The sequence below is a fragment of the Lontra canadensis genome, unplaced genomic scaffold, assembly GCF_010015895.1.
Source record: "Lontra canadensis isolate GAN:19392208 unplaced genomic scaffold, GSC_riverotter_1.0 scaffold131, whole genome shotgun sequence".
Classification (NCBI taxonomy): domain Eukaryota; kingdom Metazoa; phylum Chordata; class Mammalia; order Carnivora; family Mustelidae; genus Lontra; species Lontra canadensis.
The window spans coordinates 1214253-1235963 of NW_022631125.1; the positions used below are offsets into that span (position 1 = coordinate 1214253).

Here is a 21711-nt window from a genome sequence, read left to right on the forward strand (position 1 = left end):
AAATGTGCATAATATACACAACATAACACAACCAACTTCGGGTTATATGGTTACAGCTGGAGAGATCGGAAGCAAACATGGCAAAATGTTAAGTCGGTTAAACCTGTGTGATAGTACTTGGGTATTTATTATATTATTTTTGGCATATTGCTGAGTGTTTGCAATATTTTATAATAAAGAAAACTTAATAGATTAGAATTAAAGGGAGCAAATTCTGAAATCTTCATGTATGCTCAAAATTAAATGGAGAGTAAGCTCTAAGAAAAAGGGTTCTTATTTAGCAAGGGCTCCTGGGAACTTAGTGTGCTTCAAGGCACACAGGCAGCCAATAGGTATCTGGTGAATAATTAAATGAGTGAACAAATGAGCAAATGAGTGAGACAGAGAAGGGGGGGTTGCTTAATAGAACTGAAAAAGTAGGTGTATTTTTTTTCCTAGTCAATGTATCTCGATATAGCTGCACAGAATATCATACAATTGGAATCAGGAGCTGTCATTAAGGCAACTATTTTTAAAAGTTTGTCCAGCATTTATTCAGTTTTTTGGTCACACAGAACCAGAATGCCATTGAGCAAATATGTAAAAGCTGTTATGACAAAGTCCAAGGATCCCCTCATATGTTTGTCACAGAGTAGGAGAATTTCTTAGAGTTAGAATAATTCTTCAAACTTCATGTGGGCCAGTGGCTGGGGAATCAATGGTAAAGAGTATGAAGAATTTTGTTAGGGTTGAATTTATTTTAATGAGATTTGGTTTGTATATAATTACTGTGCAGCCGTGTATCAGTGAGTGCACGTGACTGAGTAAAGAACAGGTCAAAGTAGAATTATATTTAAAAAAACAAGAAATAATTGAGAATAAAAATGGAAATTTGCAGAAAAATTAGCAGCTTAGAAAAAATTTACATTACTTTGCTCTGACAATGTTAGCAAATACCACCAAACTGAAATTTAGCATTTCTATTTGTATGGTTTTAAAATACGACAATACTGGGTGCCTGGGTGGCTCAGTTGGTTAAGCAATTGCCTTTGGCTCAGGTCATGATCCTGGAGTCCCGGGATTGAGTCCCACATTGGGCTTCCTGCTCCACGGGGAGTCTGCTTCTCCCTCTGACCTTCTCCCCTCTCATGCTCTCACTCATTCTCTCTCTCAAATGAATAAATAAAATCTTAAAATATGACAACACTAATTTTCTCTCGTGTTCTCAAAGGTAAAAAATTTTTTTTATATTGCTGGTAAACAATTTATATCCCTACGTGTCTCTACTATAAACATAACAGCTTGAATGGTTAGATTACATTGTGTGTGTGTGCGCGTGTGAGGGGGAAGGGGAGGGGCAGAGGGAGAGGAAAAGAATTCTCACGCAGACTCCCTGCTGAGCATGGACCCTGACACAGGCAGATCCCACAATCATGAGATCATGACATGAGTGGAAATCAAGAATCAGATGCTTGGGATGCCTGGGTGGCTCAGCTGACTGGGCGTCTGCCTTCAGCTCAGGTCGTGATCCTGGGGTTCTGGGATCAAGTCCCGTGTCAGGCTCCCTGCTCACTGGTGAGGCTGCTTCTCTTTCTGCCTGCTGCTCCCCAGGCTTCAGCTCTCCTACCCTCCCTCTCTCTGATAAATAAAGAAACAAAAGCTTAAAAAAAAAAAAAAAGAGAGACACTTAACCAACTGAGCCACCCGGGTGCCCCACACAATGGCATTCTTTAAAAAAAAATTAAAAAGCATACTGAGTTAATTCTTGGTATAATAATTGTGGTAAAATAAATTTTCATAAAAGTCAATCTGAGCTTAAGTTTATGATGGATTTTATTAATTGACAGAACTTTCACTAATAAAGTCTTAGAGTAACCTGAAACCTGAGCCGAAGGCGGAGGCTTAAGCACTGAGCCACCCAGGCGCCCCATGTTTGTAAATTTTTGACATGATACTGACTTACGAAATTTAAAGCTATTTATTATATATAACCTTTAATTTCTTATTAAGCATTAGTGTTTTCAAGCAGGAAACACTTGTCCCTACATCCCCCAACCCAACGTTTAGTTCTAGAAGCATGCAGAAAAAGGTAATTCCCGAGTATACATATATCCTCACCTTGCAAAAGATACTCAGAACAAGTTTCTAAATAGCATCTCACATATGCAAAACTAAACAAGGGCAAAATAAAATGCCTGGCTGCCAGACTGATACCCAATGCTGAGTACTGCTGTTCATTTTGGAAAAGTATTTGGAGCAGAGCTGGGTTTGATGATGGTTAACTTTCTAAGATCAGATCACTAGAAAAAAGAAATTCTGTTCAAGTCCAGAAGGTTTTATTTTCAACTTCTTTGATCAGGTCACTAGAAAAAGTAAATTTTGTTCAAGTCCAGAAGGTTTTATTTTCAACTTCTTTTTAAAATGGATTCTTCAGTCCTGCCAGTATAAAAGTAGAACTAATAAAATTACAACTCTTTGAAGCAAAGCCTTACTGAAAGTTACCCACAAGAGAAAACAGCATGAAATAGAGTTCTCCTAACAGGCAACCTGGATTTTGCAGAAACATATTAACAGGCTATTTTTAAGGTTTTTTTTTAAGATTTTATTTATTTGTGTGTGTGTGTGTGTGTGAGAGAGAGAGAGAGAGGACACATCAGCGAGGATGAGGGGCAGAGGGATTGGGAGAAGCAGGCTCCCCACTGAGCAGGGAGCCGGATGTGGGCCCAGGACCCCGAGATCATGACCTGAGGTGAAGGCAGACATTTAACCAACTGAGCCACCCAGATGCCCTAGGTTTTTGAAATATGAATGGAGACTTACTTTACCAGATATTAAAGTATATTCTTATCTTTCAATAAGGAGAACTCTGTGCACCAGATACAAGGATAAGCTTATCACTGGAACAGAATACACATCTCTAAGCAGGCCCTCAATGATACAGGAGAAGATTATATAACGTAATTAACGCCTCTCAAAAGAGTAGGGGCAGGAATGATCAGAGGGAAACCTAAGATTCTGTTGCTCAAGATGTGCCAGAATCTTGCAAAGTGGTGTTAAGTGAATTTTTGAAAAGTTTTTTGAGTGACTGCAACACACTTTCCTCCCTCAGAGAGAACCACTGCAAATAAAGGGAGACATCACAAAAAGCCTAGGGGAAGGAAGGGATGGATTAATAAAAAGTGCTGTGCTTATTAATAAAAAAGTCAGTTTATAGCCTTACCTCATGTCACACACAAAACATTATAAAGATTATATATAGATTGTTGCATGTAAATAATGGAAGCATGAAAAAATTTAAAAATAAGTGACTGGGAAAGAACTTCCTATTAATTAAACAACAGAAATAACTATAGGGAGAATGCATAGCTTATTTTTTGGTCAAAAACCACACACAAACATAAACGCAAAAGCTCAGAGTGGCAAAAACGTTCACAACAGTTATGACATCTACAAGGAGAACCTTTTAGGTCAGGCACCAACAGATGCCATAACTTGCCAAGAAACTTCTATTTTTCCATCAGAATAAAGTATTCAAGACCCAGAATGTAATCGGAATTGTGTCAGCTGAGACAGAAACTAAGGCATGCTCTCACGTCGGCTGAGGCCACGTCTTTTTCCACAGCGACGCGGCCCCGGTGAGCACACACATCGGTATGTGGCTGCGGCAGTACCTCAGTTCAGTCTGGTTTGCAGACACACACCAGCGCCGGCTGGGGGATGGTAACAGACTCAGAGCTGGAAAGGAAGTGCTAGCTTTGTCCTAAACTTCTGCTATGCCTCTTATTTCCCCCCTTTCAAGTTCACATGCAAGAAAATGAGCAGCAAAGTCGGAGATATTTGTGTGCGCCTTTTACGCTGCTAGGCTCTGGACACACGTGATCGTCACTTAAACTACACTGCGCGTGGTGTCAAGAAAACTGCCTTTCTCATAGGAGGGGATGTGAGTTAGTAGGCTTTGACTCTACAGAAACTGTCTCTGCTAAGACAATGCTTTTTGTTTTCATTTCCGTCTGCCCAAGCCCATGGTTAACTACTGAGATGTCTTAAAAAAAAAAAAAACAAAAACCCAAAACCCAAAATTGGTAATAACATGTATTTGGGACAAAAAATTCTGTTTACCACTTATCCAAATTGTGTGCAGTCAAAAAGCCAACATCTTAAAGGCTGGTTCTCTAGCTATGGCACATTTGCCCACTCCGGGAAAGCTCTGCCTGAAACACGGACAGTAATCCAGTACAAGAGCCTACAGGTGGAATGGGGAGGGGGGGTCGAATAAAGGTTTAGAGCACTTGCCCTTAATTTTGCTTCTAGCCAAAGAAAGGCATCAAGAACCATCCTAAGATGAGATCTGGAAGAACTTTCTAATTATAGTTTGAGTACAGGTAGGGATGAGGCAGAGAATCTCTTTTTGCTTTAGGAGGTTATATAGTTACTGCAGGGTCCACAGTCAACTTCTACACAGTTCTATTCTGGTGGGCTCATTCCACGTATCATCTTTCTTTAGTTCTAAAACATTTCAAGCATCCAAAAAAGGGGGAAGACACAACATAGCCAGCAGCAAGAACCCATCACCCAAACTGAACAGATGTTAACATTTGGCCCTATTTGCTTCACTGTTCTCTTGTACCCAGACATAACCCCCAAAGCTAGCTTCACTAAAGCTCATCCTGAGGTATCCTCTTTCCCCAAGTTAGCAGTGTCATTCTGATGCGCATTTTTCTTCTTTTATAACACAGGTATATATAACGATAGGTATTAGTTTTTGTTTTTTAAAACGGACACAACGAATATCTTACTACTGCACCCTTTTGTAACTTTTTCACTCAATTTCTGTTTGTGCTGATATATGTAGGTCTCCTCACTCACTACACTGATACACAGGGTTTCACTGTGGGAACAAAAAATAGCTCAATTCTCCATTTCACCTGACAGTGGGCCCTTAGGTGGTTTCCACTTTTTCACTATTAGAAACCATAGTCTCCTGTATGCCCTGGGCACATGCGTGAAATTTCTCCATGGTTGACTCCTAGAAGTAGAAATGTTTGCTCATAAGGGTATGCACATTCGCAATTGATCTCTGTTGTGACAAACTGCTCTCCAAAGTGATTTTATCGATGTATATACTTCTCCCAACTAGTGAGAGACAGGACTTGGGACATGAGTCTAGTGAGACATGAGTTGTTTCCCAATACTTGGTTTTGTCATTTTTACTAAATTTTAGTCCATCTAGTAGGCGTGAATGGCATCTCCCTGTGGTTTTTAATTTGTGCTTCCCTGATTACAACTGAAATGGAGCACTGGCTCATGTTTTGTCCCCCCTGCCCCATTCAGGTTTCTTCTTGGGTAAATGGCCTGTTTGTATCGGGACCTCTCCCCCCTTAATTAATTGCTGCTTCTTTACTCATTTCTTTCAAACTGTTGAAATAGCACGTATTCTGGATACTAATCTTTTGTTGTTTATATGGGTTGTTAATCACTTCTATCAGTGTGGGCCTTGCTTTCTCCTTTCCTTATGGTTTCTTTTGCCAGACACCACAAAGTAAGATGTTTTCTCTTTCACTTTGAAGAAACTTTCTAGGAAAAAATGTAGATAAACCCTGGCCTTTTGATATACAGCTCTCAAAGACCATGCTAAAGAATTTGCAGAGAGAATTATGATTAGCTTGGCATTTCATAAATGGAGTCCAGATGAGACATTCCCTGAGAACACAGAAATGTTTTCTTAAACTACAAAATTCAAACACCTGAGAACAGACATGCAGATGATTTGAAAGCACAGAACATCTCCTGGACCAGGAGAAGAGTCTTGAGCATTGGAACAGTATCCCCCTCCCATCACAGTTAGGCCATAGTGGGGATCATGGTGGGCTGGATTCAATAGGTCTTCTTGGCCCAATGACAGTAAACATTATTAAATAACAGAACTGAGAATCAGCGTGCCAGCCAGGTCAGAAGGGCAGCCCTTGCAGCGAGATTGCCCGAGTTCAATGTCTGGCTCTACCACTTACTATATAACCTTGGACAAGCTCTCTTCCTTCTACTGAGAAATTGCTTCCTTCTACTCTTCCTTCTACTTTTTGTTTGTTTTTTTCTATGAGAAAATGCCTTCTCCTGTTTTTCCTTACTTCCTTCTATTCTTCCTTCTACTGAGAGATTGCTTAATATGAGTTAGGAGTACCTAACTCATAGTGTTGTTATGAGGACTAAACGAGCTAATAAATATACCTGGCCAGGAAGAAACATTCAATATATGTTATCCAAATACTCAAATGTCAAAATGGAATGTCCAGAAGCTGAAGGTAAACATTGGAACTAGGAAGAGAGGCAGTGGAAGCTGGTCTGGAAGCAAGCGAGGTGGGAAGGAGGCGGGGAGTAACTCACGAAGGGTAATTCAACTTCAGCTTTCATGAATAACAGTACTGCCCAGGACAAGAGCGGTAACAGACTGATCACGGGCTCATCAGAACCATGCTCTGGAAGTTGAATAAGCAGAAGAGGACAGTGAGGGCACCTTGCAGGATACCAGGAAAAGAGTTGGGAGAATGAGATTATGTAGCCTTATAGCAAAAGACTAAAGGAAAGATATTACAGCAAAAATGTGTGTGTGTAGTTCCAGAGAGCAAGGTGAAAGGATCGGTGAAGGATGGGAGTTGCAAGAGGCACATCTCATCAGATCATGAGAGAGGGTTTCTAATAATTACAGATCTCAATTGAAATAGAGAGCTGGTGACTTACCTGTTAATCGAAGTGTTTCAATATAGTATGGATCCCCAGCAGGCTGGGAAGGTAGCAAAGTATTTTCGGCATTTAATAAAGTTTGGATGAGATGTTCTTTAGATCCTGTTAATAGAAATTTTGGATCTTGCAGAACATCCACTGCGTCAGCGGCTGGCAAGTAAGGGCCACCTGCAGTCCAGTTGTGCCCTCCTATGCTAATACAGTAATGCCCTCAGGGCAACTCAGGTGCACGTATGGGGGCTGCTGCTTGATGTATGGTCGGCGGTCCCAAGCAGTTTCCCTCAATCTTCTTTTGTAGTGAATTTGACCTGTGTCTCTTGCTCAGCACGTAGTAGGCATTTTTATTGCTAGAGAGATTGCTTAAACTAGATCTAAAATAAGCTGATAGATTTTAGGAGCTTTGTGACATTCATGTTAGGTGCTTAGATCTCTGTGCTTTCTTATAGACCTCTGGTTTTGCTCAGTAATCAGAGCGGCTAAATGGGTCACCACACTGCATTCTGAAATGGCAACAAGGAACTAAACCTGGCTCAGCAGCATGAACGCAGGTGGGAATGGTAATCACTCTAATGGGTTATATTTTCAGATTTTATCCAATGGCAAACTTCTGGGCCAAGAGATTTTAATGCCTTCCGTTAATACCACTGGAAATGCTGCTATAGGCCCTTTCCTGTTACAGACATTTCCTTTCTACAGTTCCCGCCTCTTCTCGTGTTCTATTACTTATTAAGATTTTCTAGGACCCAGTCTCCCACCTCTGCTTTGTTCCTTTCCTGTACACAGCAGCACCTCTTTCTCTTCCTCAATTCAACTTTTGCTGTTTTCCTACTTTCTCTTTAAAGTGCCTTTCTCACAATTTAGTGCGGTGTTCTCTTGTGTGTCTCCTGATCTGTCAGAAGCAGAAATGCTGTAAATTGTTTGTACTCACAAGAAAAACACTGTTTCCTCTATATTAAAAACAACTTTCAGCTGGTTGCAAAGGGAACTGATGAGGTTTGCATGCATGTTCATATTCAGTTCCCCTTTGTGGCCAGTTAGTCTTGAAAAACACTGGAACACACGGGTCAGCTCGTGTTGGGGACGATTGCAGAGGTCCAAATATATGTGGCAACTAGTGCAAGGAATCAGCTAAGTGAGTGAATGTGGGTCTCATGCTCTGATTGTTTCCATTTATGATCCTGCAAATAAAGAAATCTTGAGTAGTGAGTACAAACCAGCATGCTGCTGGTGGTGGTGGGGGGGGGAGCTACCAAAGGGGTGAGCTAGACTAATTGTCATTCCACATCCTTCTAGGCTTTAGTATTGGAGAGGTCAATGAATTTATCCAGCTTTCAGGATCACACTAGCAGAAACAGACTTTTCTTCTAGTTTTACTAAAAAGCTAGAATCCATTCTGGAAACAGATGCTCTTTTTTTTTTTAAGATTTTATTTATTTATTTGAGATAGAGACAGTGAGAGAGCGCATGAGAGGGGAAAAGCTCAGAGGGAGAAGCAGATTCCCCTTGGAGCTGGGAGCCCGATGTGGGACTCGATCCCGGGACTCTGGGATCATGACCTGCCTGAGCGGAAGGCAGTTGCTTAACCAACTGAGCCACCCAGGTGCCCACATTCATGATACTTTTGATGCACTTCATAATATAAGAAATAATCAAAACAAAACAACAGCTCCAAGACCCAAGTGGGACAGAGTGGGCAGCTCTTTACAAAGTAAACTCAACTTTTCTTTTTGAAATATTGCCCAAGAAGCCATGAACTCCGAGGTACACATACTATATTAATCCCCAAGGAAAGAGCCAATGCAAAGGCACTTCCAGGGAAAGATATAAAAAATTAGTTAAAACGTTACCACTGCAAGCACATTAAAAAATGTGGTAGATTAAAATTCTCCACAGCTCCTCCCGTTCAGAGGTGGAGTCTTTTGCCCACCTCTTGAATTTGGGCAGATACGTGACTTGCTCTGACCGATAAAAGGTGGTGGACATTGCAGGACATCTGAGCAAAAAACGTTCAGAGGCCTTGCAGCTTCCAGTTTTGCCCTCTCAGAAGCCAAGACCATCACATTAGAAATAAACCCAATAGAAAGATTACATGGAAACAGATGCTCGGCCTGCATAACCATCCCAGCTGGGGCTCCAGACACAAGAGTGAGGCCATCTTGGACCACCCAGTCTCAGCTATGCTGCCAGATGACTAAGAAGTTACATAGCTGCACTGATGATCCCAGGTAAGAATGACAGAAGAACTGCCCAGCTGAGCCCAGAACAAATCGCAGAATTGAGAGTTGTCCTAAGCCACCAAGTCTGGGGGTGGCAAGAGATAAATGATGCACATAAAATATCAACGAAAAGTATGCATACTATTTCTAAAAAGGCAACAATGAATACACAGTGAGCGATTTCACTAACAAGAGAGACAACGGCTTGAATTCTTTTACTTGAAAGCTGTGTGTGAGAGGAAGACAGAGACACCTATTTTCCAAACCACTGCAGGGTGGGGAATGGTAGATTATTAAAGATTTTTTTTAAAGATTTATTTATTTATTTATTTGACAGACAGAGATCACGAGTAGGCAGAGAGGCAGGCAGAGAGAGAGGGGGAAGCATGTTCCCTGCTGAGCAGAGAGCCCGATGCGGGGGCTTGATCCCAGGACTCTGGGATCATGACCTGAGCCGAAGGCAGAGGCTTTCACCCGCTGAGCCACCCAGGCACCCCAGGGTTATTAAAGATTTAAACCAATCATGTGTTCTCCGAGATAACAACAAGCATATGCTCCCCACTGATGGAAAGAAGGGAATAATGAGGCAAAAGGTTAGGAGGTTTCTTAAATGAAAGGATCTTAGGAGTCTGAGGAAGGACTAAAGGGGACACAATAGGGACTATACTGTCTTCATTAGCTGAAATAGGCTTTAAATCACATTTATTAATAGACAAGTTTTCACTACAAGCCTTTCAGTATTCTTTGACTTTTGAAACTATGTCCTTGAATTGCTGTGATTAGGAGAAAAGCTAAATAAAACTAGAAGAGATGACTACAACTTTCACATACTAAAATGTCAGACTTTCTTTTTTACTGCTCAGGTGATTGTAGTTGTGTTTTACAAAGGCAACTCTTGTGGTAATCGCTGGTACAAAACAAAAAAGTCCCCAAAGGACATATCCTGTTAAAGGCAGATGACTGGTACTGGCTTTTCATCTTCAGGATGAAATCGTTAAGGAAATCGGGGTGAAATCGTGAAAGGAATCCTCGCCCACACAATTACTGTTACTCTCTCACATTTAAAGTGTTTTTCAACTAGTTAAATAATGACGTTTATCATTCTGTTAGAACTTAAAAACAAACAAACAAACACAACTTTTAAATGGTTTTAAGTTTCTGGCTGGAAAACAGAGCAACGCCGACAGCTCCTGCTTCAGCCTTTCATTGCGAGAGGTTTACCCAGGGCTGGTAATACACTGCCCTCTGCTGGCCACGGTGCTGCCAAAGGAACAAGCTGCCCACTTTGCAGCGAACATCAAACTGCGGTTTTTCTCTTTTCCAATTTTCTATTCCAGCTATTTCCAGAGGTACGTCACTCCATAGGACTTAGGTTTCCTGGCCTCAATGCTTTACTTGTTGTTTATTAAAACAGCATATTTTAGGCTGGTTTTTGATGGGAGGACAGGGAAGAGAAAATCTGGTAATAGTAGAAGCTATGCCACAGATGGCACTATTTGAGAATTAGCTCAACACCAAGACTTGTTTAGAGTGACGCCTTCAAGTGACCACTTCAAATCTAATTTATCTGTGTCCATCAGCGCAAGAACTGACTTAGGTGAGCATCATCCGTGACTGCTAAAATCAATGGACTGAAAGGGAAACAATACATAGTCTCAAAATAGGACCCTCTGATTACTTACCAGCTACAGATGGAAAAAGGCACCTCTACAATGGGGAGTTGGCAGGAGTTAATAAACTTCCAGACTGAAAACTGCAGATAGGTATATAAGTGAGATATGTTTTTGGTCACTGGGGATACTGGGTCACCTTACCCCACACCATCAACCAGACTCTGGTGGCAGCCAAGAATATGGGCTCTGAAGTCACACTGCCTGGGTCCAATTCTAAGCCCTACGCTATGGCGGTTCTACTAGCATCGGTGAGTTATTTCTCTTCTGTGGGCCTAAATCTCATCTAGAAACTGGTAGTTAGGATGGCATTTAGCTCAGAGATGGTTTAAAAACCGATCGAATATATACAGGAAGCACTTCAGTAGCTGCCATTTATACGCTTCCTAACAAACGTGGTTCTCAGGAAAGTTTGTTACTTTAGTACTTGGGGCTCTTAAGAGAAAATGAACCCAGACACTCAGATACAGGCAGTAAGACAGGTACGTAACTGCCCCTCACCTTCCCTTCACATACCTGTTTTGTCCCTTGAATAAGGACAGGAAGTGACATGGAGCAGGGGACTTAACCTCAACACAACAGTATCTAGATATCCAAAAGAAATGATTGGTAATAAACTGGCCAGGAAACCTTGGTCTTGGGAAGAAAGGGACAGTGTGAGTTCCAGGGAACTGATATAGGATGCCTTTTTAGTTCTCCAAATCTCACTGCAGTCTGATGTGCTGTTTCCCAGGGCAGAGGTGTAGGGATGTATCTTATTCCTGGGGCAATATGATGGCCTAAATTATTTTTAGAATTCTATCATCAAAGGTTTCATTTTCAGAAATTTTTCTACTTTTGCCTTTTCAAAAAACCTTTTTAAAAAAGGTCTGAGAGAGAGAAAAAGAAAGAGAGCAGGGAGAGGGGCAGATGGAGAAGCAGACTCCTGACTGAGCAGGGAGCCCAATGTGGGGCTCAACCCCAGGACCCCCGGATCACGACCTGAGCCAAAGTCAGGAGCTTAACCGACTGAGCCACTCAGGTGCCCTTCAAAGAACCTTCAAAAAAAAAAAAATGGTAGGTTCTGAAGCAGGATATGAATTAAACTTAACTGACTCAAAGATGTTGAAATTCAAAATCTGACTGTCCTCAAAAAGATTTTTGCCTCATCTAATCCAATGCTGAAGTTTCTTCCCTTCCCCAAACCTATTTCCCATCTGCTTCCCTCTGCTGCCTCAGAGGGCATTCCAGTTCTTATGGCCGCCACCAAGACTGCTATAGTGTTATTGTGGTATGCGATTCTAGAAGACCACGTCTATCCGGTGCACACAAACCTATATGAAGAGACAAAGCCAAAGGCAAAGCATAATGAAACTTTGATTAGTAGGTCTCTCTATGTTTTGTCAGTGGACCTTCCTTATGGAGCTAATTAGTTTTCTGCATGATGATAAACTTTCAAACTCTGGACTACAATTTCTGCTGTTTTAAAAATAGTTCTTGAGGGAGATACTCCCACGATATGCTGAGAAATCAGCTCTTCCAAGTAGAAGTTCTTGAAACCCTGATTAAGGGTGGGACGGCCTGAAGTACAGCTGCTTGAGCAGCAGCAAGGGCCTGTGAGTGGTGCCGTGGGGACGGGGCTGTGGCTAGACACCACATCCTGAAGGGAGCAGGGGGCTCAGCGAGCCTTGAACAAACCACAGCTTTGAGTCAAAGGTCTGTGTTTCACTCTTCAAGGTGACGACTGTCTCGGGTGTGCACTGAACTGGATAAAAGGCTTCCACTGCCCCCCCTTTTTGGAGTACCACTTATCTTTTGAATGTGCTGTTCTTACACAGACTGTGTGAGGCCTATCTTCTCTGCCTGCACACCAGCCTCCCGATGGCCTGAACTGTGGACTGGTTAGGAAGAGTACTCAAAAAGGCGAACCACAGCTAGTTTGGACACCAGCCTTAAATAATTGTGAGGCTGGAGTAATGAGGTTCAGGTATGAGTGATGTGTCTTAGGTGTCCTTTGCATTTTGGCTCTGATGGAAAGTAATGAGGGACCCTATTCCTGACCCCTATAATCCCTGTGAGTCAGGAAAAGTCTCGTGCACCCTTGCTGTATACAGTTCACCACAGACTGTCAAAATAAATTACCACCTGCCTGTCCTCTGAACCATCCTTACTGAACGACTCCACATGGGTTCTGGGGTCAGAGTGACACATTCCCTTGACACACACACACACACACACACACACACACACAAGTATCTCGACAGCGGGAAACTTAACACAAGGCAGGGCTTGTATTCTGGGGGAACTACTCTAACACCTTGAGAGATAAATCCTAAGGGTCTAAGCAGAACACCCAGGGGATCAATTTTTGGCAGATGATGTAGGAAAGAATTAGAAGTGTTGGACAAGAGCATTTGCACTTGGATAACACAAGAGGAACCTTGCAGATGGTGTGGATGGGAAAGATGAATGAGAAACCAAAGAGAAAGACCAGTGGCCTGAGTGAGAAAAGTCCAAGGGGCCACGTGTACACAGCACTTGTAATCCTTGAAATTTCCACCCGACAAGTTGTATTTTGGCTAATTTTGTATGCTCTGACATTTATGCTTTTCGATCAGTTGTAGTAGTTCTTAGAAAAACATAAATTAGAAAATTCCTTATATTTCAGTTAAGGAATTCAAAAATTGCCTCAATCAAAAAGAATTTATACTGCTATCGATGAGATATAGCTTAGCTTAAAGTTCAAAGCTTTCAACGATTAGAAATCGGACTTGATTTCTCCCATGGTCAATTCTGCTACTTTAGAGCATAGGACGGGAAGCCCTGTTTGAAGAAAGTAAAAAGTATTCAAAACTTGACCCCAGTTTACTTACCATAAGTACTACCAGGTACAACTAAATGAACCCTGAGAAAGGCCAGTAATTTCTGCTTTCAATGGCAGAGGAAGAGATTGAAAAAAAAAAATACACATGCTTTCAAGTTCATTTACTTGTTGTGTTGCCTTGGGCACACAATTTAACCTCTTTGGAACTCAATTTCCTTACATGTGAAATGGAACCTCTACCACCCATTGTTAGAGTTCTTACATGTAAAATGCTCTGCCCAGTCCCTACCTAGCACAGAATTATAGCTTAGTATGTGTTCCCTTTCCTTCTAGCTCCTTTGGCCTTCCAGAACAACTATGATTCACTGTTTTCTCCTCTTTCTAATTTGTAGAGCATCTAAAGTCTCTATCATACATCACATTATTAATCTGAATTCTTGGCTTGCTTGTGGAATCGCTCCTGAATTTCTGGAAACCCTATGTTAGCCTGTGGCTAATACACTTCTGTGACTCCACACAACACTAGAAACATACTAGGAACTTCAATAAATACTCATTAAATGAACTGCACTGGGGTTCCTGGGTGGCTCAGTGGGTTAAAGCCTCTGCCTTCGGCTCAGGTCATGGTCCTGGGGTCCTGCGATCGAGCCCCGTGTTGGGCTCTCTACTCAGCAGGAGCCTGCTTCCCTTCCTCTCTGCCTACTTGTGATCTCTGTCTGTCAAATAAATAAATAAAATCTTTAAAAAAAATAAATGAACCGCCCTGTTTAATACAGAGCACTAAAAATCAAGAGACAGGAAGAAATGACAGAACGTACACCAATCCAGGCATTCTTGCTCGATAAATGATCAGCTGCCTGACAATCATTTTAAGAAGTACTTTTGACTCTTTCCTAGTCCAATGGTTGACTGACATCTTGTGGTAGCCAGCTTCCAAGATGGCTCCCAATGATCACTGTCTCCTGCTATCTACCTCTTTATACTGAATCATTGCTGGCTCTGTGTGACCAAGAAAATACTGCAGAAGTGACAGTGCTGACTTCAGAGGCTAGATTAAACAAAAAAAAAGATACTGCACCTATGGTCTTGTTTTGAGTCACTTGCTGTATGTGTGTGTGTATGTAAGCCAGTCATCATGTTGTGAGGACAGATGGCTGCATGATCTTAGGCAATTTATGTGACCTTTCTGAGGTTGTTTTCCTCACCTTTAAATTGAATATATTTTGTACTATTTATTTCACAGTGTATTGTGAAGATGAAATAAGACAAAACACAGACCAGGATGCCTGGCACATTATAAGCTTTCATTAAGTGTGGCTACCACTGGTGGTGGTGGGAGAAGCTACAGGAATTGACTGGATGTGAGATGTGAAGGAAAGAGAGGAACCAAGATAATTCCTAGGTTTTTGGCTTGAATAATGAGAAAGTGATGCTGTTATTTACTGAGTCTGGGGACAATGGAGGAAAGGTAGGGGAGGGCAAGAGCAGTCTCTCTGTCTCTCTCTTTTTTTGACTAAAGGGGCTTAAGCCTCAAAGTGGTAATATTAAAATGATCTCTCAATCACTTATAAACAGCATTCTACTTCCATTCTCTAAATTAGTTCAAACGGGTTTTTGTTCTAAGTAATTCCTTCCTGGGACATGAGAAATTGATGAAGTAAAAATAATAGGAATTCCAGAGAGGCCAAATTACTGTGCAGTCCATGGCCATACAACCCCGGACGAGTCACTGTCCTTAATGAAATAATAGCAAGCATGACAAAGATGAACAGCAGCAGAACAAAATCCACTTAAGTAGTTCTCACTTTTGTTTTACAGAGAACAATTATGCAAACAGTAGGGAGGACTTAAGCAATCAACACGAAAAAAGATACACATTGGGGGTTATGAGAAATGACAAGGTCCTTCTATTAATTTTAAATGCAGATTTACTGATAACTGAAATGCTCAAGTTTGATGAAATTAGATTTCTGTTCCCATTCTCTGACTCCCTCCTGGTGGTTTCACTACACAAGGGAGGGGAGTGTGTGACGCTAGTCTGGCTCCTCAGTTGTACCCTGAGCTTTCAGTTAGTTACTAGTTCGTAGGCTCATTACACGATCCTATATATAAAACTGGATTCTTTATAGCATGATGTAACTATTCATTATATCCGAGGAATATTTGGTCTTCAGATTCTGGCACTTTCTGGGATTCCCCAAAGCCTTTATGAAATGCTCCAAACCATGGACACTAATTTGAATTTGAATGGGGGCTCACAGGGCAGTTGGAAGTAGAATGGGTTAGTTCACTTGGTAACCTAGTTGGGACCCAAACTCGAGTGCAGTCTGTATTTACTTACAGTGTGCTACGCTGGGTCTCACTTCTTGCCTTTTCAAAAAAAAAAAAAAAGAAGAAGACTATTTATTTTTGTGGAGGAGGGGGCAAGCACTAGTGGGTGGGAGGGGCAGAGGAAGCAGACTCCCCACTAAGCAGGAAGCCTGATGTGGGACTCGACCCCAGGACCCTGAAATCATGACCTGAACGGAAGGCAGACATTGAACCGACTGAGCCACCCTCAGATCAGGTGCCCTGGATCTCACTCACTTCTTTATCCTTAAAATGAAGGGTTTGTTTCCATAGACGATCATGAAGTTCTATTCCAGCTCTGTGATATCTGATTTCAGTAAGCCGCTACTGGTAAGAAAACTTTGGGTTTGTTTCCTTTTATTCTTGATAAAGATGAACTGCAAATGAACTATCCACAAGCGATTTTACAGACAAGTTTGTACTAATATTTTCTTGGGTGAGTATGAAGTGGTTCCCTCTACCACTGTGATGTATAAAACTAGCTACGGGGACTAAACCTTTGAACTTAACTTCAGCCAAGCATGCTAATATAAAGCTCCTTGAGGTAGAGCTGGTTCATAAAATAATCATAAGGAAGTACAATATATATATTGTCCACCAACTTCCTCCCACCACAGAAATAGAGAAATGAGGGTTTTTTTTGAGAGGTAGTTGCTACATTTACCATAACTATTCAATTTCTTCAATATGTTTAATTTCCTTTTTCCCCTCACTGTAGTTGGTGTCATGCAAGAATCTGGTCGCACTGACTAGAACTGAAAGATACTGGATGGTCGGAGAATTTTAAGTCTGAAATTTTGCATCCCTGTCCTGAACAACAGAGCCTTGACTGGTGTAAACTACTTAAGGTAAGACTGATCACTTACTTGTAGCTTAAAAGTTAACTCTGTAAAAACTCTAACAGGACTAAAATGTTTAAATTTTGATAACTGATCATCAGAGTCTTTCTCCCTCCTTTTTGTTTGGAAGCATCTGCTAGTGTGAAATAGCAAAGCGAGGTGACAAAGGGAATACGATCTGTGAATACAGAAGCACTATTACCTTTTCAGATTTTAGTATATAACGCATTATCTACACAAGGCAGGGGTAGTGTTTTTCATTACTCTAACCATAAAAGGAAGTTCCATTTCTTTCTTGCCTTTTTAAAAAAAGATTTTATTTATTTATTTGACCGAGAAAGAGAGAGAGAAAGAGAACACACACGGGGCCAGAGGCAGAGTTGGAGAAGCAGGCTCCCCACTAAGCAAAGAGCCCGATGCGGAACTCAATCCCTAGGATCATGACCTGAGCTGAAGGCAGACACTTAACTGACTGAGCCACCGGCACCCTGGAAGCTCCATTTGTTATAAAAAGATCTACTTGGATTGAATCAATTGTTCTTAGGAAATAAACTGGCTTATTTCACTCTCTATCTGACTGGTTTTAAATCAGTATGGATCAGGCTTTATATATTTACAACTGACAGTGCACTAATTGCAACCAGATTCCAATCTGCCGGGCTGCACTGTATTCAGATACATACTCACTCTGAAGCATCTGGACTGTTTTCTAAATAAAGATTGCAAAGAAATAAAATGATAGACACTGGTAGACATTAGTAAAGGGTCTCCGTACTGGAAGCTAGAGGCACTGCACAGACCCTCAGGCTTTCAAAGACTTTGTGTGGGGATTGCTTGGTTTAAAAAATTACTTAAGGGGCACCTGGGTGGCTCAGTGGGTTAAAGCCTCTGCCTGTGGTTCAGGTCATGATCTCAGGGTCCTGGGATCGAGCCCCACATCAGGCTCCCTGCTCAGTGGGAAGCCTGCTTCCCTTCCTCTCTCTCTGCCTGCCTCTCTGCCTACTTGTGATCTCTGTCAAATAAATAAATAAAATATTTCAAAAAATAAAAAATAAAAAAATAAATTACTTAAAAATTCTAACAGCATATTTGGGAAAAAACCTTCCATATTTCTGTAATCCATGATGCAAAACTTAAAACTGTGACTCTGAAGAGGGGCAGAGTGAAATAGCTCAGAGGGGCTGGGGGCATATATGAAGGTAGATCCATGGCAACATTTTTGTGTTTATCAAAAGACCGAATGTGATTTAAAAAAAGGTTTAAAAAAATCCCCACTCTAGATTTTTATGAAAGAGAATGTGGTACCTAGAAAGCTATGGTGATAAACACAGAGAAATGTGGCACATTCTGAATAAAGCTCATGATTCTTACTTGACCTGAATCCAATAACTTGTAATTCCCACCTGAAAGAAATAAGGAAGAACAAAATAATGAAAGAGAGTTTGTATGCGACTCTTCAACATTTCCTGTGTACCATCTGATGCAAGAAAGATTAAAAAAAAAAGATTTAAAAATAAGACATGGGGCACCTGGCTAACTAAGTCGGAAGAGCACGTGACGCTTGATCTCGGGATCCTAGGTTCGAGCCTCGTGTTGGGTGTAGAGATTACTACAAAAAAAAAAATAAACTTAAAAACAAAAAATAAAACATAAAAAACAAAAACCATGCCTGTATTTATGCCGTGATTAAAATGTCTTCTAAAAAAATCATATTCTCTGAAAAAACAAGGTACTAAAATTATACACAAAGACACATGAGGGCACTCTAACCAACAAGCATAGCAACTACAGTTTTGACACAGAATTTAAAGTAAACTTTTTTAAAAAACTGAAGTATGGTATTTTAACATTAAATATTTGAAATAGGAAATTTCTGATGTCTTTTGGTAAAGACCTTGGGATTTTGATGTCTATCCTTGGTCACTATACTTACCTTCTGTTTGAGTCAGGATCTTGTCTGAGTATTTGTGTGGAATTAAGTTTACTTCTGAAATGCAAAATGACACTATTCTAATGGTATTAGATTACAGAGGGTGCTTTAACCTCATCCTGGAGAGAAGCCATTTTGAAAAGCATTTATGTACACTTTATATACAATTAAGGTGGTAATTAAAAGTCTTAAGTAGTAGGGTGGCCACAAAATACTTTTGTAACACTTTCCTTTGGCCAGTATGTATTGCTTTCATGTGCTTTAAAATATCTCAATTACCTTTCTAGGCAAAAAAACAATCAAAGAATGATAAATCTCGGGCCTTTAACTATTTGTATCAAATTTCATTTTTTAGACAAAGGTACTGTCCACCATCAAGTCTTACTTGTAGTTCCACTGGACAACCGTGATTAGAAAAGGTGAGAAAGCATCTATATCCTCTTTCCACCCAATAAATTTACATTACTATTTTATTTCATCCAATGCTTTTAAAAAACTATTCAGTTTAAATACCATCTATAATTTTAACATTAAATATCTGCCATTCTGTTCTAGCTCCTGAGACAAAATTCCAAGAAAATCTGATATAAATGAGCAACAATTCAACATGTATTCAACCATCCAGGATCTCTTCCCTGGCTTTGCCAATCATTTACACCTTCCTCTGCATCATTGGTCTCTTTGGAAATTCTCTCTCTCAGTGGGTATTTTTAACAAAGATAGGCAAGAAAACATCAACGCACATCTACCTAGCACATCTTGTGACTGCAAACTTACTTGTGTGCAGTGCTATGCCTTTCATGGGTATCTATTTCCTAAAAGGTTCTCAATGGGAGTATCGATCTGCACAATGCACAGTGGTCAATTTTTTGGGAACTCTATCCATGCATGTAAGTATGTTTGTTAGCCTCTTAATTTTAAGTTGGATTGCCATAAGCCGCTATGCTACCTTAATGAAAAAGGACTCAGTACAAGAGACCACTTCGTGCTACGAGAAAGTATTTTATGGCCATTTACTGAAAAAATTTCGCCAGCCCAACTTTGCTAGAAAACTGTGTGTTTACATATGGGGAGTTGTACTAGGCATAATTATGCCAGTTATCATATACTACTCAGTTGTAGAGGCTACAGAAGGAGAGGAGAATGTATGCTATAACCGGCAGACGGAACTAGGAGCCATGATCTCGCAGACTGCGGGCCTCATTGGAACCACATTTATCGGATTTTCCTTTTTAGTCGTACTAACATCATATTACTCTTTTGTCAGCCATCTGAGAAAAATAAGGACCTGTACATCCATTACGGAGAAAGATCTGACTTACAGTTCTGTGAAAAGGCACCTTTTGGTCATCCAGATTCTACTAATAGTTTGCTTCCTTCCATACAGCATTTTTAAACCCATTTTTTATGTTCTACACCAAAGTGAGAACTGTCAGCGACTGAATTATTTAATTGAAATTAAAAATGTCCTCACCTGTCTTGCATCAGCTAGAAGTAGCACAGACCCCATTATATTTCTTTTTTTAGATAAAACGTTCAAAAAGACACTATATAATCTCTTTACAAAATCGGAATCCCCACATATACAAGCCTATAGTTGACTTCTGAATAGAAAACACCACCAAACAGAAAAGTGTTTATATGGCTACTAGGGATATTGAACACCATGATCAACAGGTCACAGCTTGCTTGAAAGCAGGCAGTAGGAAAACCTCTTCGGTTTTATAAATAATCATAAAATTCATTTTACAGCTCTACTAATACTACAAGTTGAGATGGCAGAGCCTCTCAGAGGCAAAAGTCAAGCATATTAAAAGGATCTCACTGCATATGAAAGCAAAAGACCATTTTCTCTTTAAACGCAACTGTGTATGCTTTTCTTTAAAACACAACAGGTCATGACTGCAGGATAAAGCAGCAAATGGTTTGTAACTTTTCTGCTTTCTAGTAGTTTCAGTGTAAGGGCCCATCTATGGCTAGTGTTTTTTGGTAACTTTAAAAATGAGTAAAAGAAAAAAAGTGAATCAGAAATTATGTCGCTCAAGTCCTATCCAGATGTATGAATAGCAGAGTGTAAAAATCCAAGGTTTTATAAAGGCATTATCTTGTATCATCTGCTTATGTTACTGGGAGAAGCAATATTCATTGATTCCCATATTTATTAAGCCAGTGTTTTTATAAATATATTTGAATATTTGGATTAAGTTTGGTCAAAATAAAGAGCGAATATGATGTCATTATATGCCTATCTTCATCACATTTTGTAAATTTCCCTCTGTATTCAATATAAATAATGTAATTAATGACAAATGGTATCTGGCATGCAGATATGTCCAATTAATTTTTGTGCAAATAAATGAATGAATAGTAAGGGCAGTATAACAGTATTGTTGTTGAGAGATTGGTCTCGAGTTAGATTCCCTGGGTTCGATCCTAGCTGAAGCTCTTATTTAGCCAGAGAATTCTCAGTAAACTACTTAACCTCTTAAAGTGTTAATTTCATCATTTGCAGAATGGAAAAATACTATGTAATTCATAGGTACTATTATTAAATCAGATGATGTTACTATTCTGAGTAGCTGTCATTCACTAAGCATTTGCTATGTGCCAGACACTCTGTTTATATGCTTTGCATGTATTTTAATCATCACCACCATAAAGGATGCCAATTTGCTGATGAAAAACCTGCAAGATAAGTCACCTCAATTTTCTCCAGTACCTAAATAAATATTTAAACAGTAAGCATTTCTCGGTCATTTCTTTCTTTTATGTAGTCTCGTCAGCAAGATAAATGATGGGGACTATACTCTGTGCTATACACAGTCTAATTAAAAAACATTTTTTCATGTGTTTTATTTTCCCAAAAAGATCATAAGTGCCTTTTGAGCTGTACTCTGCTTTCAATTTCTACACCCACGGTACTTGCATTATCTGCTCAGATAAGAGCCAGACAAAAACAGTTAAATGAAACTGAAGTTGAATAAATGTTAATGGTAACCTCTTACTTCCTCAGAGACTGCTCAGAGACTCATTTATTCACTTCGTGGTCATTTCTTCGGTGCTCGGAAAGAAGTGTAAAGTAAGTTCACATAGCACTTCCAAGCCTTTGATCTCATAGCATGTTTTGTTCCTGAATTTAAAAATGTAGAAACAATACACTTGTACAGATTCCCCAAGAGCCATGTGT

At 40.2% G+C, this 21711-nt stretch overlaps 2 protein-coding genes across 17 annotated transcripts in view; one reads left to right on the plus strand and one right to left on the minus strand.

Annotated features, from left to right (window-relative positions):
• The window catches only part of CASK (calcium/calmodulin dependent serine protein kinase), a 354889-nt gene that overhangs the window by 153321 nt on the left and 179857 nt on the right, over positions 1-21711 (minus strand). The gene's annotated exons all lie outside the window — the stretch shown is intronic.
• Positions 8730-20900, plus strand: GPR82 (G protein-coupled receptor 82). 4 transcript variants are annotated; one of them, XM_032842498.1, is made up of 4 exons: positions 8730-8942; positions 16474-16603; positions 18880-18943; positions 19080-20900. In XM_032842498.1, exon 4 carries the CDS (start codon positions 19115-19117, stop codon positions 20123-20125), a length of 1011 nt encoding a protein of 336 aa, XP_032698389.1. In that variant the 5' UTR covers positions 8730-8942; positions 16474-16603; positions 18880-18943; positions 19080-19114; the 3' UTR covers positions 20126-20900. The 4 variants fall into 4 exon arrangements, with proteins under 4 accessions (XP_032698389.1, XP_032698386.1, XP_032698387.1 ...); XM_032842495.1 differs by lacking the exon at positions 8730-8942 and adding an exon at positions 15930-16085; XM_032842496.1 differs by lacking the exon at positions 8730-8942 and having other exon boundaries at positions 16126-16603.